The sequence below is a fragment of the Thermoascus crustaceus genome, assembly GCF_041956765.1.
Source record: "Thermoascus crustaceus strain CBS 181.67 unplaced genomic scaffold VTN00scaffold_2, whole genome shotgun sequence".
Taxonomy (NCBI): Eukaryota; Fungi; Ascomycota; class Eurotiomycetes; order Eurotiales; family Thermoascaceae; genus Thermoascus; species Thermoascus crustaceus.
The window spans coordinates 3,756,435-3,772,851 of NW_027192528.1; the positions used below are offsets into that span (position 1 = coordinate 3,756,435).

A 16,417-nucleotide genomic window follows, 5' to 3' on the forward strand; every position below is an offset into this window, starting at 1 on the left:
GATGCTGATCCTAAATCGAGCGAAGCCATCCATTCTATTGGGAGATTACCTGCTTCTACTAATTATCAGAGAACGACACCTGCCAGGCCAAGTGTCTGACACCCGCAACGCCTTTTGCAACAATAAGTCATTGCATACCACAGACGAAGAGGCAGCAATACTCCTCCCGGAAGTGGCCTAAAAAACGTGACCGTTAGCCTATTCGTTCTCAGAAGAAACGATTGCGGGTCAGGGCATTGTTACCCAACCCGCATCAGGACCGCGTAGTTGGGTAGGTAGTTAACTACCATACTAACCTTTTCCAAATCTCAAAATCATCCAGGTCTCTCTCTAGGTATCCAACCACCTAACCTAAACCCTTACAATCCTCCACGCCTTAAAGGGCACCTTGCTCCCCTCGCACACCCCATCGTCGAACCTCACCCCGGGCTCATCCTCGCAGTTCTCGCGGTAGAAGAACTCGGGCCAGAGGTCGCCGCTGTGCGTGCTGATGACGCCCCCGACGAGAGGCATGCTGTCGCTGAAGTTGGTGCAGTTGTAGACGGCCGTGTCGTCGCTGATCGAGTAGAGGATGGTGCTGCAGTCGGTGCCTTGGTAGGCTTCGATCTTCCAGGCCGAGGCGGTGGAGATGGTGGCTGCGAGGGTGGTTGCGAGGATGAGAGGGAAGTGCATTTTGAAAAGAGATGTTTGATTGGATTGGATAGAACAAGAGCTGGGAGATAGATGGTGGGATGGAATGGCGAAAGTCCTGATTGATGTGTGATGAATGTATGTACATAGAAAGAGCAAAGGTTCTCTCATGGGGAAAGAAGGGTCTTTTATATAAATATTTTTTTTTCCGCGACATCATTACATCTATCTACCTAGATAGGTACATACATGCATAACCCGGGTCGTTGGATAGGTAGAGAAGCGCTTTGCTGTCTCTCTCTCCACTGAAATGTGACTCTGCAATGGAACCTATAATCCTATTATTACACTGAGACTGGCTGAGACTGAATGAATGATATGTTCACGTATGTACATCCCAGGCCGGGTGGAATTGGAAGTCATCTGTGTTAGATCTGGCCCAATCATATAGACTCTCCGCCGCAGCCACGTAAAGCTTTTTGTGACTTACGTAGGTAAGGCCACCGATCTCACGGTACACAGCCCCTTAGCTATGATTAGTACAGTACATTGGAGGTAAATTCTTAGGGATTTTGCTCTTGCAGAGACTGTGCTAAGAATGTAGAATAGCTAAATAAGTAAATTGTTTTCTGATCCTTGAAGCCTATTGAATAAATCGCCAAAGCACATATAACTCCGACTTCAATTGGACAGCCACCTCAGCTGGTCACAGGTGGGAGGCCTTGATTGAAAAAAAAAAAAAAAAAAAAAAAAAAAAAGACGGTGGACCCCTGCGGAGCACTTAGTACTAAATAAGTACTTTTTTGTCAGGTTGCCATTAACACCTGAATAACCGCGGAGAAGCTGTTCAGGTTTAACCGCCGGTATGGATTTCTATTTCTACAAGGTACCTATTTGAGGTCTTATTTCCTTCTGCGGTTTCTGCCCTGGTTGGAACTAGGATTGGGAGATTGATCCATGGATAGGTAGGGGATGCAACAGGGTTAATCGGTCATAGATCCAAAGTTTAGTAGGTACTGTACTTGCTATACAGTACCTCCTAAAATAGCAAATTCTCCATTCAACTGTCTCTTATGATTACTCCGGACTCAGGATTTTCGACGCATTGACCAGAGACATGATGTGTTGCTGTGTGAATTGATAACAGTCACAGACAATCAAGAAGACCAAGTATGTTCCAGCACTCTCGACACATGAGGTTGATCCATGAGGTAAGCTTACCAGGCTGAGAGCGACTACCTCTTCGCGCCCCCAACGCTAAGACGGCTGTCTATCTAATTGGTTCGAAAAGAGGAGACAAACGAAGAGAGCCTTAAGAGCCCGCACTCCCAGAATATCCACTGAATATTCTGGATAGTATCTGGGTCTTAAATATCCCGTGGAGGACAGCGTGAATCAAGTTTCAGGTCGCCTTGTCCCCTGTCGTCACAACCGCCCGCTAAATGGAGGCTACTATATTAGGTAGGTGTTCAGGTACCGATCATGATCCCATATGTTCTCTCCAATGAACTGTCGGGCCCATGACTCGAAACCTGAGCAACTATGGAAGACTTCATGCGTCTCCTTGCATCCAAGATCTACCTGCTTGTGCGCGATATCCCCCATCCACTCCTCTCTTACGCACCATTTGTCGCCGAACTAACTGACCCTTCCCAGGAGAAGTGGGACGCCTCATCAAGTGAGAGCGTTACCGCCCGCGCGACCAGCTTTTCAGCACCTATGCAGAGATGGGCGCTAATGGCCGCTGGGTAAGAAAAAGATAGCATGAATAACGCGAGATCATTCGCCCTGACTCTGACACATCCCATATCCATCCAGCCTTACCGTAAGGCCGCCAAATCAGGGAACTACCCGCAGCCCACCGGGGCGCAGATCGAGTCGGTCCTGAAGCGCAATCAGGACCCCGCACCAGCGCAGAGTTGCATCTGCGGCGGTGCAGGGTGGTTGTCGTGTATGGCTGCGGATTAACTACAACGAAGGGGGGTTACAATCTCATGGAGTCCGGTATGGCTGAAGAAAGTTGTCGCTGGATTTCCAGGTGCGCTCAGCTGTCATGATTCCGTTGATGCTTCTTATCTGATGCTTGATGATCGCGATCTCTATAGACATGATGATTGACGTGAGGTGCTGCTCACACTCATTCCTAAGGTCGTTGACAGTCAACTTGGGAAGAGGCATGCGAATCATTCGATTCAGAAGAGGAGGAGGATGATGATGATGATGAATACTTCTCTCCATCATTCCATTGCGACTGGAGAACATCTGCGGTCAGTTCCACGAGTGCTCGGAGCTTAACGGTCCATGGTTCAGCAATGGGGAGGCCGGGGAGGCATACAAGGATGGAAATTGTCCCTGATAGCGTCATCCGCAGAAAATCGATACATCGTCTTGAGTCCGAAAAATATATATATATAAACATAAACCAGGAAGAGGCTACCATTCTATACACATAAATTATCGTTCGAATTAATCTTGGTCCTGCCAGCAAAGTTTAATTCCACAACACCCCTACATCTAACTCATTCTAACCTTCCTATCTACTTAGTTCTTTATAATAAGAATTGCCTGCACATTACATCCCATACAATATGCGAGCTACCTAGGTAACTATAAAGAATTCATCATCTTTACTATTTTGCTTGGAATCAATCCCCTGTACCTAGTTCCCAGTCCCAGTCCCTCTGTACCGTACTGTACTTCCGTAGACCCCCACTCTTTTGATTCCGTGACATGATTGGCGTTGGTATGCATGTCGGCTGCTCCGCCCGCTATCTATCTATCTGCCACGCTAGCTTAGCTATGCTACCATGCGCGGTGAGAATAGGTATGTTCTCCGTCCACGTGGAGACAAGACCCAGGATGTCAAGGCTGACGTCCCAGTTTAGCCTAAGTATGTACGTATATATGTATGCAGGTATGCGCACGGGATCAGTGAGGGGTCTCATCTCGGGAGCCAACATCAGGGATGGATGTGGAGGAAAATTGCCCAAAAACGTTGGGGAAAAAAATCTGGAACATACTGTGGAGGTAAGTAGTGCCTAAGAGATATATGTACCCACTCAGGTATAGTTAGTACCTGATAAGTGAGTTCTCTGCTATGTGGATGTGGATGGACTTCAGGGTGGTAACGAGTAACATATTATTCTCCTGTAATATATGAAGTAGGGAGTAATTCTATCGTTGAAATAGATAGATATCATATATGTCATGTGGATAATGGTTGAGGCAAAATATGTAGATATATTCAGCACATAGCCTCTTGGTTATATATATATTATAAATTGAATTGATTACCCTGGAGTGGACCCACAAAACCTAAGGTAGATGTAAACATACAGAGTAGATCGATCGAACAGTACGAGCGCTCCACTTGTCCAGGCCTTGATACCAATCTCAATAGGGCAATTCCTCGTGGTTTATACAGGCCTGGTCCAAGCTGGCATTACCACCGAAGCACCGTGGAAAAATGCACGGACGAGGTTGACCTCCGAACAAACTTATTCCGCCGCTCTGATTCTCTAGTTCCCCGTGGGGTCTGCAGCGTCTACTCCACACAATATACGTCCACTATCTCCGCCAATCCAACGCTTACCATTAGTCGCTTTTCTCTGTGCTCGTCAGCGCAGTCACCTCGGTTATCTCGCAATCCAGCCGTGATCGAGTGATTATGTGGGGCTCGCCTATCTCCGGAGCCTACTGCTCTACGACTTGCAGTCGGATTATCCGGAGAAAATGGCATTCAACCATAGGGCAAAGCTCCACGGAAATCTGGCTGATTCGGGGCTAGGAATGTTACCCAATCCATAAGATAGTCGTTCTAGGTGACGGAGTAGTTACTAGATGGAGAGAGAGATGTGACAGATTGCTATTTAAATGTATGTCATAATGAAAGTTGAGTCCGTGTGGCGTCGTGGAAGCGGGGTCATTGCTTCATACATCAATAAATCCAAGGCTATATAGACGTGACTGTCAAACTGTCAGTTGCATATGCGGATGTAGGTGTCGGTATTATAAATCCGGCAATCGCTGGCTGTTTAGAACACTGCCATAACTTCGAAATACAAGCACTGCGTTGCGCATCGGCAGTCGTCAATTTCGGAGTGTAGGAATAGCTGGTTAACAACTGCGAAAATGATATCCGCAAAGTTTGGAGACGTTTTTGCGCTAGTGCAGCTCCAGTGCATGTTGGCTCAGTATGGAGCTGCGAATATTGTCCTGACGGTACTGGTGGCGGCACTCGTCGTTCTGGCGGTTGATTATGCGCATATGCTGTATCTTCACTATAAAATGGTGAGTCTTCAGGTGCCTATCCATACTCACACAAGCCGACAACTTCAGCATTTGGGACTCCATGTTCCTTTAAGAATGCCCGCTGACATGGGTTGATTATAGCCTCCAGGCCCGTTGCCTCTCCCTATCATTGGAAACACGCATCTTCTCCCGGAAAATAAGCCCTGGATCTACTTCGAGCAACTCGCCAAAGAGTACAGGGCACCCCTAATCACATTCTGGATAGGTCGCAACCCGACAGTTTGGATCTGCGATGCCTGGACCGCCTCCGAGCTGCTTGACAAGCGCGCCGGCATCTATGCTTCGCGGCCACGGATGGTAGTCTTCGGGGAGCTGGGTTCGGGCCAGTCCAACCTCGTCACCATGTATTATGGAGAACGTTGGCGCATACATCGAAAGCTGACGCACCACGGTGTCGGCCTGCAGCAGGTGAGGAGCTATCGCGGCTTCCAAAATGATGAGAGCAAGGTGATGGCGTATAGTCTGCTGTCCACGCCTGAGGAGTATGTGAACCATTTCGAGCGGTACGCGGCAAGCGTCGTATCAATTATCGGGTTCGGGAGGCGGATCGCCAGCTTTACAGATTCGATTGTCACGGAAGTCATTGCTGTCATGCAGCGTGCCGCAGATTTGAATGTGCCGGGAAAGAAGTTTCCAATGCTGATGGAGACTTTTCCAAGTAAGCAGGCGCTCCGAGAAGGAAAACATACATGTTTTCTGATCACAGTGTATAGTTCTCGCAAAGTTCCCGAATCAAATAGCACCGTGGAAGCACGGCCTTGGGGCTGGACGTGGCCGTGGCAGGAGTTTCTTCTATGCTCTGGCGGAAGAGGCTGCAAATAACCCCAAACAGCAGCAATGCTATGTAAAGAAGCTGTTTGATGAAGCCCCCAAGTACAACTTGACCAAAGAAGAGATTGCGTCGCTATCAGGCAATCTATTTGGGGCGGGTAGCGACACCTCTAGTTCGACTCTTATCACGTTCGTTCTTGCTTGCTGTGCTTTCCCGGAGACGCTGCCAAAGGCTTGGGAGGAGCTTGATCGGGTGGTTGGACATGATCGCAGTCCAACTTTCGATGATGAACCCAATCTGCCTTACGTCAAGGCGTTCGTAAAAGAAGTGCTGCGCTGGCGGTCAGTGGCTATCATAGGCGGGCAGCCGCACGCGCCTATCCAGGACGACTACTATAAAGTATGATCCTGCTTGTTCTGATCCTTCCTTGCGGAACGGGATGGTACTGACTGAACTCAGGGCTGGCTGATACCCAAGAACACCTGGGTGCAGGGAAATGTCTGGGCCATCCATCATCACGAGCGTGAATTCCCAGATCCTGACCGGTTCAACCCTGAGAGATATATCAAAGGTAGCCCATATAGCCGACCCTTCCCGGGAGAGAGAGGTTACATGACTTTCGGCTGGGGTCGACGAGTGTGCAGCGGCCAGGGCCTGGCAGAGCAGGGTACCTTTATCAGCGTTGCCCGTCTGCTGTGGGCTTTCAAAATTGAGAAGGCCCTGGATGAGAACGGCAACGAGATTCCCGTCGACATATTCGACTACACGTACGTTCCGAGGCCCGTGCATTATTTTGCTGACTAGCGGGAATTTGGGCTAACAGTGAGAAAAAGCAATGGACTCAACATACGTCCCAGCCCGTTCAAATGCAGGTTCACACCACGAAGCCCCACGATACGTGCCACGTTAGAGAGAGAAGGCAAGCAAGCACTGGTGGACCTTGCCCCTTATGCAGGTGAAACGCAATACCGGATGAGCCAGTTTTATCAAATGAAGAAACTCTCATAGGGTGTATTCCGATCATCCCTGGCTCTGGAAAAATTCTTCTGCGGGGTGGAACCCGTATCTGGATTCAGTGGATTGCAGTTTGATAAAAGGCTAGAGATTGTTCTACTAGTATCATGGGGTGAGCATTGCCGCTGCGGCGGTTCTCGGGTTATCTATCCCGGGCGGTTGGAATTGGTACCTGATGTAAGAGAGGAAGCCAGTCCAGATTCTTCCCAACCGACGATGTGGAGAACCCGGGACACCCGCCGCGGACCTTGTGGAGAAAGAAACGAACGCAAGGACCACGTGTGGGATAGAAGTGCAGGCTGGATATTGAAGTGTACGCAGTATGAGATGGACCGCCAGAGTTGATATCAGAACCCGTGTATGTACTGTACGTAGAGCACAAAGCAAAGGCATGGTGGATGGACGATTGCCGGCCAGACATCATCCTGTCAGATGACGACTCTGTAGGGTTTGCACGGAAAAAGTCGGTATGTTATGTCAGCGTGTCCAGGATGCCCGGGGAGGAGTCTAACACCCCTGTAGACGTGCGCCTGGTAACTAATCCCGGTTGCATGGAAGAATCAGTGTGCAGAGAAGACAGACGAGAGCTGAAGAAGGAAAAGAATAATGCCCTGCAAGGGAAATAGTAAGAAAGGAAGAGTCAGAGCCGGCAAGAACCAAGCTAGACTTTTGCCGTGCGATCCACGGATCATGACGATGACAACGCTTGGATCGTGGCATCCAGAATGCTGGACAAGATGACGAGTCAGTTGGACAGTATCGGCATCGAGGAGGTCAAAAGAGAGAGCATGCCGGCAGATGAGGGCACATCGACAGCCGGGCCTGGGCGCGGCAGGCGACCCGAGCGCTTTTGCCGAGCAGCGGACCCAGCCGTTGTGACGCTTCCACTCACGTTCTAGGGCCCGTTCTCCGAGAGTCTCAGATACGGCGTCCATGGACTGAGACTCCAGGGACTCCAGAGAGCAGCAATGGTTATTCTGGCTCTCTGTCTCCCCGGCGAACAGTTCTGCAGTCTCTGAGCCCCGCACGGCTGGAGCGGCATCCGTTTTGCTGGTGGTACTCGGTTCTGTTTCTCCGTACGGACGACGCTGCACGGCGAACGGGCGGCATACTCCTTGTTAACGTTTGCCGCTGAATGACGCCCTTGTGGGGAGCTGTATCTCTCAATGGGGCTCTTGCGGGCGACGCCATCGTCGGATATCTTCAGGTGGATGGTGTCCGGCTTCCATAACCCATCTCCCCGGAGTCAATGCGGTTGTGGATAAAATAATAATGAGACAAACCCGACTCATTTCTTCCTGACAGATTCGATTTCTCTGACGGACACAAGTCGACCTCTGCTGCGAGCTGCGCTGCCGCCTTCGAGACTCAGAAAAAGAAAGTAATTCTCAGTTGAGCTCTTTATTGTGTGTTTGCAAGACTGTCAGCATGGACCTGCCACAGGCGAAGACGCCTTTGAAGGTGGTCGTTGTTGGGTATGGCTGTCTCAATGATAATTGCGTCTGTTAAGCATTGTTGGATTTTTTCCACTGACGCGACATAGGGCAGGTATGGAGTAATGACACTCAATTGCGCATGAGCGCAGCTGACAGACTCCAGGAATTGGTGGTATGGCCGCAGCTCTCACGCTGGGTCTGCGCGGACACCATGTGATTATTGTGGAAGGCGCTCCGAAGGTATGTGGTTCTCCGCCTGATCCTCTAACGACAACGGAAGGGCGCCGACTTGTCGGATGCTGGATGATGTATGCTAACGAAGCACGATGCAGCTCGCGGAGGTCGGCGCTGGTATTCAGGTCTCGCCCAACATGCTCAGATTGCTTGAACGTGAGTCAACGTAGTTCTACGCAATTTGGCGGACTCCTTCGCTCATGGGTACAACAGGATGGGGGGTCGCGGATCTGGTCCACGCCACGGATGTGGCCCTCGAGCACATTCACGTCTTGCGGTGGGAAGATGGGAGCACCCTGGGTACGATGCCGGTGAACAAGACTTTCGGACAGCAAGTCGTCATCCACCGCGCGGACCTGCACAACGCCCTGATCGAGAAGGCACTCGCGCTGAAGAATGTGGAACTGAGAGTGAACTCACCGGTTGCGGATGTTCAGTTCGACCCGCCGTCAGTTACCCTTACCAATGGTACCGTCGTATCCGGAGATGTTGTGCTTGCAGGAGATGGCATCAAGTCTGTCATCCGGGGCAAGCTTCTCGAGGACACGTCCATCAAGGCGTCTCCGGTTGGAGACGCAGTGTACCGCGTCATTCTCCCACGCAGCGTGATGGTGAAGGACCCAGAACTCAAGAAGCTCATCGACGAGCCGCAAGCCACCCGCTGGGTCGGGCCAGGCCGTCATGTCATTGCATACCCGGTTCGCAAGCACGAGCTGTATAATGTTGTCCTGACGCACCCGGACCGGGGCGGTGTTGATGAGTCGTGGACAACGAAGGGTTCGAAGCAGAGCATGATCAACGACTACCTTGGTTGGGATTCGCGAGTAAGGAAGATCATTGACCTTGTTGCGGATGATGAGATTCTGGAATGGAAGTTGTGCTTGCACCCTCCGTTGAGGACATGGATAAGGGGTAGGGTCGCGCTGCTGGGAGACGCGTGCCACCCTATGCTGTAAGTTTCATTCCCAACATTAAATTGGAAACCGCGTCTCCTTCTGACAATTCTCTAGCCCATACGTCGCCCAAGGCGCAGCGCAGGCCGTCGAAGACGCTGCCGCCCTTGGCATCTTGCTTTCCAACATCTCCTCGAAGTGGGAGATTCCCCTCGCCCTGCAGGCCTACGAGAAATCTCGCAAGCACCGTGCGGAGACCGTCCAGCAGTCTGGAACAGAAAACCGACACATTCTGCACCTTCCTGATGGACCAGAGCAGCGAGCCCGTGACGAGCAGTTCCGCGCGTCCATGACCAGCGGAGCGAACCCGGACAAGTGGGCAGACCGCGAGACGCAGAAATTCCTGTGGGGATGGGATGCCGAGGAGTCGGCCAGGGAAGCGTGGCATGGTGCGTTGAGTGGGCTTTTCTCCTTTCGATACGAGGTTTTGCACCAAGCAGAAGATACTGACCAGTGCAAGAGCAGACGTCGAACGGCGTGAATTAAAATTAAACGCGAGCCTGTAGAAACAGCTCGAGTGCCAAAATTTCGAACGACGATATTACATGATTAGGTATGTATACATAGCTTTGCCCAAAAGAAGATCCTAGCTAACCCAAAAACGTGCTATAGAATAGTGGTAGATATCCACCGTTGACTGTGTATTGCATATACAGCACACATACACTCGATCAGTCGCTGCCTGATAGGCATGAGAATGTCTTTAGCGAGCAAGCAAGCGAATGAGTGAATGACTGACTTATTCCTTTCTGTTATTTTCTCATCGGACTTTGAATCTTTCAGTTTTGTTGCATCTGTCTTGCTTGTGCCGAGTTGAGTCGAGTCGGCCTTATTTGTGTCATTATCTGCGGTAGAAGCGTGCGTGATACAGTAATTTAAGATGCTCCATGTATATACCTTGAACATATATATACATAACGATCTACTTCGGGTTGCAAGTCCACGCAAGAATTCTTTAATTATCAGAAGTAGTTGGGGAAGGCACTGACCTTTGAGTACTCTAGTCCGAGGCGACAAATTGATGTACTTCAAGGCCCATGAAGAGACCTTCCACGTTCCAATTGTCTTGCGAATGAGACTAACCTTGATATTTTCCAAGTTGATTTCCAGATCAAGGAAGTGTAGATGCGACTGATACAGGAAGATAGGCGGGGACCTGGGGGTCCTCGTGGCAAGGGCAAAAGGATTTTATTCCGACAGAGATAGGCCGGACAGGCAGGATGCTGTTACCTATATCCCGTGTCTCTCCGACCTCTCTGATTTGAAGCTCGGGACTGATTCATTTATGCGATAGTGGCGATCTGAGCGCAAGCAATTTAGTTACGGTACGGGAGAGAGAAAAGTTCCTATCTGATTAGCACCTCATATGAAAATGGTAGCTAGGCGTAGTGATGACAATGCAGCCAGTAGCGTGGAAGCATAGCTCCTTGGACGGATTAGCTTACCTCCCTTCAGTAGCACTACTTAGCAAGGTGCAAGTCATGCTGTTATGAAAATGGATGCGTCATTGTACGCATGAATGAGTAAACAATGAATTTAAAAGGTGGAATAGGCGTTGTTTCCATATATACCCTCCATGAAGACAGCTGTTGTTAAGCTCACATTGTAGGCAAAGCAACCCGCTGTCTGCAGAGGCTGTCAGTTCGCAATAAGTGACCTTTAACGGTCGAAATGAGCACGTATCATTTGCCTTGAGATGTTGGAAGAACGGCTGGATGCAGATAGCTGTCACATATCAGAAGACAATACATTGGAGGATGAAAAACGTAGGGCAGTAGTGGTTGAGGGAAGAAAAGAGGAATCGAGATAAGCCTTTTCGGGGCTTATTGGCCCGGGCCGGCTTTCACCCGGTGATAAAAGCCCGATAACTAGCGGGCTGATCGTCTGCAGAACGGAGACATACTAGACACATAAGCTTGCACTAGAAACGTTGACGTCCTTTAAAAGATCTATTCAGTTGCTGCTCGAGATATTTTCTACGATGATTAGAAATAGTGGCATTGAATGCCCCGCAATCGATGCGAATTCGAGACAGTAATTATTCAGAGAGGAGAGATAAATCTCCGAATTTTACCATAATACTTGATTTCAACTGCAGCTAATAGGATTAGCTGGCGGATATGCCACACTGTCGAATGAAATGTGTGAGACCAGTTGCTAAATATAAGAAGCGCGTGCTGCAAGTGGAATAAAACAGCCGTTTGCATCTGAGAATCGTCCGGATCTGAATAGCCTGTATGTAAAGGAATGGGTACCTACATGCCAGTCGGAGAGAAGTTCTCGGAGACTTTTTGATCTAAAAAAGACGAATGTCAGCCAGGTGGCGATACCGTAAGCAAAGGTCCACCACTGACTGTCTAACACCTGCAAGCCCACTCCTCGGATCGGACAGAAAGTACTGCCTGCAGGTATTACCATCTACGCAGTACTTCGTGCCTCTATACAGTGTCAGCCAGAATATCTCCCTTGAGCCCCTGCACGGTTGTTCCTATTTTCTGAATCAGTAATAATAGCTACACGCCATCGGACAGGTGGTTCTCGTCTGACGGTCCCGCAAATCACCCGGCGTCCGAGTGACAGCCGAGATCAGGTTCCCTTTACCGCCTCCGGCCCAAGGATAGAGTCCGCATCATATACCTCATTATTAATCATCTCCGTCCCCATCCTCCGCCATCACCGTCGTCCACTGGTCAACAAGATCAGGTCAGACTTTGCCCCGATCAGTCTAAACCCGGCGCTGCACGACCTTTATCGCGGACCTTAATTTTCTTAAACGGGGGAACCAGGGACCATTGGTGGTTTGACATCATGTGGGCGAGGCGGGAAAGGGGGGCAGCATGCTGCCATATTTCAAATCAAGTGGAGCACCAGTTTTCTCTTCGATGAGGTTCTCTTCTTCCCCTTGCCTCCTTAAATAGTCCCGTCGAACCCCCAGCATCGTCTTGTCCAGTGTCTGGCATCAATTGGAGCGTTGGGAACTCGTCTTTAGTTTGGTTTAGTCCGGTTTATCACTTTACCCCTCATCTTCGCCATCACTATCCTGTCTGTTCTCTTCAAGCATCAAAAAAGACCAAGGCCAAGATGTCGCGCGCCAACGTCCCCGATATCATCAACAAGCCTGCTGCGAACACCTCCTACTTCACTCCGGCCCAGGATCCTCCAGCGGGAACTGCTGCCAACCCCCAGTCTAATGGCTCCAAGCCGCCGAAGCTGTTCCAGCCCCTCACGCTGAGAGGCGTCACCTTCCAAAACCGCATCGGAGTAAGTTTGCGCGCTTTCGCCCCTGGAGAATAGATCCGGGCTTTATATCAATATGGGTACTAACGATTTTGTCCGTTTTCTAGCTTTCACCCCTTTGCCAGTACTCTGCCGACGATGGCCACATGACTAACTGGCACATGGCCCACCTTGGAGGCATCGCGCAGCGTGGTCCGGGTTTCCTGATGGTTGAGGCCACTGCTGTTGTTCCAGAGGGACGCATTACCCCCCAGGACTTGGGTCTGTGGAAGGACTCTCAGATTGAGCCTTTGAGGAAGGTGATCGAGTTCGTTCACAGCCAGGGTCAGATCATTGGTGTTCAGATCGCCCACGCTGGTCGCAAGGCCAGCACTGTTGCTCCATGGCTTTCGACCGGCGACATGGCCACTAAGGCTGCGGGTGGATGGCCCGACAACGTCAAGGCCCCCAGCGCCATTCCTTTCTCCGACCGCTTCCCCGAACCGAAGGCGATGACGAAAGAGGATATCGAGGAGTTCAAGGCCGCTTGGGTTGCTGCTGTCAAGCGCGCGGTCCAGGCCGGTGCCGACTTCATCGAGATCCACAATGCCCACGGCTACCTCCTCATGTCCTTCCTGTCCCCGGTCTCTAACAAGCGCACCGACGAGTACGGCGGCAGCTTCGAGAACCGCATCCGCCTCTCCCTTGAGATCGCCGAGCTCACCCGCAAGGCGGTTCCTGACACCATGCCCGTCTTCCTGCGTGTTTCTGCCACCGAGTGGCTCGAGGAGGCCATGCCCAACGAGCCCACCTGGACCGTGGAGGACACGGTCAAGTTCGCCCAGGCCCTTGCTGAGTCGGGCAACATCGACCTCATCGACATCAGCTCTGGTGGTAACAACCTGGCCCAGAAGATCAAGGGCGGTCCTGCCTTCCAGGCTCCCTTCGCTGTTGCGGTCAAGAAGGCTGTTGGTGACAAGCTGGCTGTGGCCTCCGTTGGCTCCATCAATAACGCCACCCTGGCCAACAAGCTCCTGGAGGAGGATGGCCTGGACTTCGCCCTGGTTGGCCGTGCCTTCCAGAAGAACCCTGGCCTGGTATGGACATGGGCTGAGGAGCTGGACGTCGAGATTGCGATGGCCAACCAGATCCGCTGGGGCTTCACCAGCCGTGCTGGTTCCAAGTTCCTGAAGAAGAGGCCTCAGGCTGAATTCAAGGCCTAATCTGTTGACGGGTGCGGAAATAGTGCATACATGGAGTCTGTCCAGCAGCAAGACACGATTATGACTTTCCTCTCTAGGATATAGAGATTGAGGGATACATAGAGTTACGAGCCGAGACGTTACGGTCTATATCCATGTTTATATATACATAGATGCATGCATATACATATTAGTGCTGCGAATGAAATGACATCTACAAACCTTCCAATCCGGTTTATGTAACTTTTTTTTATCTCCCTACTCGGCCTGGAAGGACAGATAGCTAGGAAATAAATGAAGTAATACCTAATGGAAATTATTATTCAATAAAAAAGCACCAGAGACCCGAAAACTCCTCCTGCTGCACACAGGGAGCTGAAAAGTTCTTCGACAAGCTCTTGGGCCACGGGACAGTTGAGGCAGTGCTGAGGAGGCTTAGTCCCGCATACACCACGTGCATTAGGGAGGTATCGGGTACATGATTTGGGCCACGTTGATGGCATGTATCTCCACTCATACTAGCCAGAGCAACCAGTCGATGAGGCTTTTTTTTTCATCAGGAGCTGCAAGGAAACTACTTTTTTTGAGAGCCTAATAGAAAAAAAATCCCATGGCTCCCTGGAGCTATGACTGCTTAACGTCGTTGCAGGGATCTCGGCAGCGGCGATTACTTCCGCATCCAGCTGTAGTAAGCACCTTACCAAGACCTGCTAGGGCTAACAGGAGCCATGCCCTAAGATAACTCGATAACGCTCACTAAGCAAGAGCTATGGGCATTTCCCCGCTATGGGCAACTCTTGGCGCTTTTACTGATCGTACATGCGACTAGGCGAGTCAATTGATCACTTTCATGGCTATATTTGAAGATCTTAATTGCTATTTCAGCGCTGGAGACTCATGAATCATCAAATCATCACGCATCTGCTCGAAACTAAACTTCCAAAGTCTCTGTGACAACAGGGGCGGCTCCCAGCATCCGTCCAACCACTACCATCCGCATCGCGCACTCGGCACTGTCCGTGAGTAGTCGCTCAGCCTCCATTATCGCTTCTTCAAGCGTTGTTGGCCTCTGCAGAATGCACGCATATGCGTCAATTCCAACCTTATAGTTGATATCGGCGCCAGGCCCGATGGTCCCTGCAAGGGCAATGACTGGGAGCTGATGCTTCTTTGCTCGCATCGCAATCTCCGCCGGGATCTTGCCTCGCGGTGTCTGGAAATCGATGCCTCCCTCCGCAGTGAAGACCAGATCACAGTCCTCGAACATGCCGTCCAGGTTGAGGTACTCCATGATTACCTCGTACCGCGGGCGCAGCACTGCGCCAACGAGGAGGAGCCCGGTGCCCAGACCGCCAGAGGCTCCGCTGCCAGGAGCTCTGGATACGTCGAATCCGAGTTTACGCTGGGCGACAGACGCATATACGTCGAGTGCCGCTGCTAGAAGCTCAGTCTGCTCTGGGGTTGCTCCTTTCTGTGGGCCATAGACGTGGGCCACGCCGTTTGGTCCACACAGGACGTTCTGCCAGTTGCACGCGGCCTCGATGCGGACGTCCTTCTGCTTCAGGCGCGGATGCAGCCCAGAAAAGTCGATATCTGCAAGCTTCACCAGGGCCTCTCCTCCGCTGGCGCGTGGCAGCTCGTTCCCCTCGCTGTCAAGCAAACGTGCGCCAAGCGCCTGGAGCATGCCTGCGCCACCGTCGCTCGTCCCTGAATCCCCGCATCCGACGATAATCCGCTCTGCACTCTCGTCCATCGCTGCGGCGATGAGCTGGCCGACGCCAAACGTCGTCGTGAGGCAGGGGTTTCGGCAGTCTCTCGGCACCAGGCTCAACCCGGCCGCTGCGGCCATCTCGATCACGGCCGTCTTGGGCCCGTGACCGCTGCCGCCCAGAATGCCATAGCATGACGGTATCGGGGTCTTGACTGGGCCAGTGACCATTGTATGGCGGAGCTCTCCGCCCGTTGCGGTAACCAGGGCTCTAGCAAAGCCCTCCCCGCCATCGACGAGCGGCACTTTTCGGACGAGAGCATTGGGGAGCACGCGCAAGATGCCTTCTTCGATGCAGTCTGCTGCTGCATGTGCCTCGAGGCTTTCCTTGAACCCTGAGGGGCAGACAAGGAGCCTCATGGGTGCCAGGTCTGGTGTGGAAAGCATTTTATACAATTGGTATATGTTATGGCAGGTTTCAATATCTCTGTCTCAAAGCGAACGAAGGAATTTTCAAACGAATGAATTTTGACCGATGCCTACTGAAAGGAAACGCTGTTAAGGCATCGGGGTATCTTCTGAATTTATAAGTTAGTCCTGGGCCTCAGAACATCATGAACATGGGCAGTGCCATCTAGTGAAGCAACTGGAATAGTCTCTCGAGGCATTCAGCCATCATCTTGGTCTATCCAAAGCAGTCACAAGAAACTCATGGGCCGATGCGGTCGGGCATCTGGTCCTCGGAAATTGCAGAACAAAGGCATGGTTCTGTCTCTTCGAGTTCGTCACCTTCATGGCAACTAAAGCCACTGGATGCTAAAATTGGACACTTTTCTCTGCATGGTTCCTTGCCCAAGAAATACCAAGTCATGAGCCTTGAGCAAGTTTCTTGGTAACAGTGCGAAGAATTTCACCCTTGTCTGCGTTTTATTAAAATTGTC

At 51.1% G+C, this 16,417-nt stretch overlaps 7 protein-coding genes across 7 annotated transcripts; 4 read left to right on the top strand and 3 right to left on the bottom strand.

Annotated features, from left to right (window-relative positions):
• Nucleotides 1-65: 65 nt before the first annotated feature.
• On the bottom strand, nucleotides 66-801 carry VTN00DRAFT_4870 (uncharacterized protein; the record flags this gene model as incomplete). The annotated part of the gene is made up of 3 exons (XM_069431340.1): nucleotides 66-177; nucleotides 297-346; nucleotides 406-801. The coding sequence occupies 3 exons, from the start codon at nucleotides 799-801 to the stop codon at nucleotides 66-68; spliced, it is 558 nt and encodes a 185-aa protein (XP_069290385.1).
• Nucleotides 802-2,172: 1,371 nt separating this feature from the next.
• VTN00DRAFT_4871 (uncharacterized protein) lies at nucleotides 2,173-2,382 on the top strand (the record flags this gene model as incomplete). Its single annotated transcript, XM_069431341.1, has 2 exons — nucleotides 2,173-2,217; nucleotides 2,287-2,382. 2 exons carry the CDS (start codon nucleotides 2,173-2,175, stop codon nucleotides 2,380-2,382), a joined length of 141 nt encoding a protein of 46 aa, XP_069290386.1.
• Nucleotides 2,383-4,761: 2,379 nt separating this feature from the next.
• VTN00DRAFT_4872 (uncharacterized protein) lies at nucleotides 4,762-6,721 on the top strand (the record flags this gene model as incomplete). The annotated part of the gene is made up of 5 exons (XM_069431342.1): nucleotides 4,762-4,920; nucleotides 5,023-5,599; nucleotides 5,655-6,112; nucleotides 6,173-6,480; nucleotides 6,547-6,721. 5 exons carry the CDS (start codon nucleotides 4,762-4,764, stop codon nucleotides 6,719-6,721), a joined length of 1,677 nt encoding a protein of 558 aa, XP_069290387.1.
• A 566-nt stretch (nucleotides 6,722-7,287) lies between these two features.
• On the bottom strand, nucleotides 7,288-7,918 carry VTN00DRAFT_4873 (uncharacterized protein; the record flags this gene model as incomplete). Its single annotated transcript, XM_069431343.1, has 2 exons — nucleotides 7,288-7,793; nucleotides 7,840-7,918. 2 exons carry the CDS (start codon nucleotides 7,916-7,918, stop codon nucleotides 7,288-7,290), a joined length of 585 nt encoding a protein of 194 aa, XP_069290388.1.
• Nucleotides 7,919-8,337: 419 nt separating this feature from the next.
• Nucleotides 8,338-9,856, top strand: VTN00DRAFT_4874 (uncharacterized protein; the record flags this gene model as incomplete). The annotated part of the gene is made up of 5 exons (XM_069431344.1): nucleotides 8,338-8,403; nucleotides 8,496-8,553; nucleotides 8,611-9,349; nucleotides 9,408-9,739; nucleotides 9,816-9,856. 5 exons carry the CDS (start codon nucleotides 8,338-8,340, stop codon nucleotides 9,854-9,856), a joined length of 1,236 nt encoding a protein of 411 aa, XP_069290389.1.
• A 2,575-nt stretch (nucleotides 9,857-12,431) lies between these two features.
• On the top strand, nucleotides 12,432-13,789 carry VTN00DRAFT_4875 (uncharacterized protein; the record flags this gene model as incomplete). Its single annotated transcript, XM_069431345.1, has 2 exons — nucleotides 12,432-12,611; nucleotides 12,695-13,789. The coding sequence occupies 2 exons, from the start codon at nucleotides 12,432-12,434 to the stop codon at nucleotides 13,787-13,789; spliced, it is 1,275 nt and encodes a 424-aa protein (XP_069290390.1).
• Nucleotides 13,790-14,699: 910 nt separating this feature from the next.
• On the bottom strand, nucleotides 14,700-15,896 carry VTN00DRAFT_4876 (uncharacterized protein; the record flags this gene model as incomplete). Its single annotated transcript, XM_069431346.1, has 1 exon — nucleotides 14,700-15,896. One exon carries the CDS (start codon nucleotides 15,894-15,896, stop codon nucleotides 14,700-14,702), a length of 1,197 nt encoding a protein of 398 aa, XP_069290391.1.
• Between the last annotated feature and the right edge of the window lie 521 nt (nucleotides 15,897-16,417).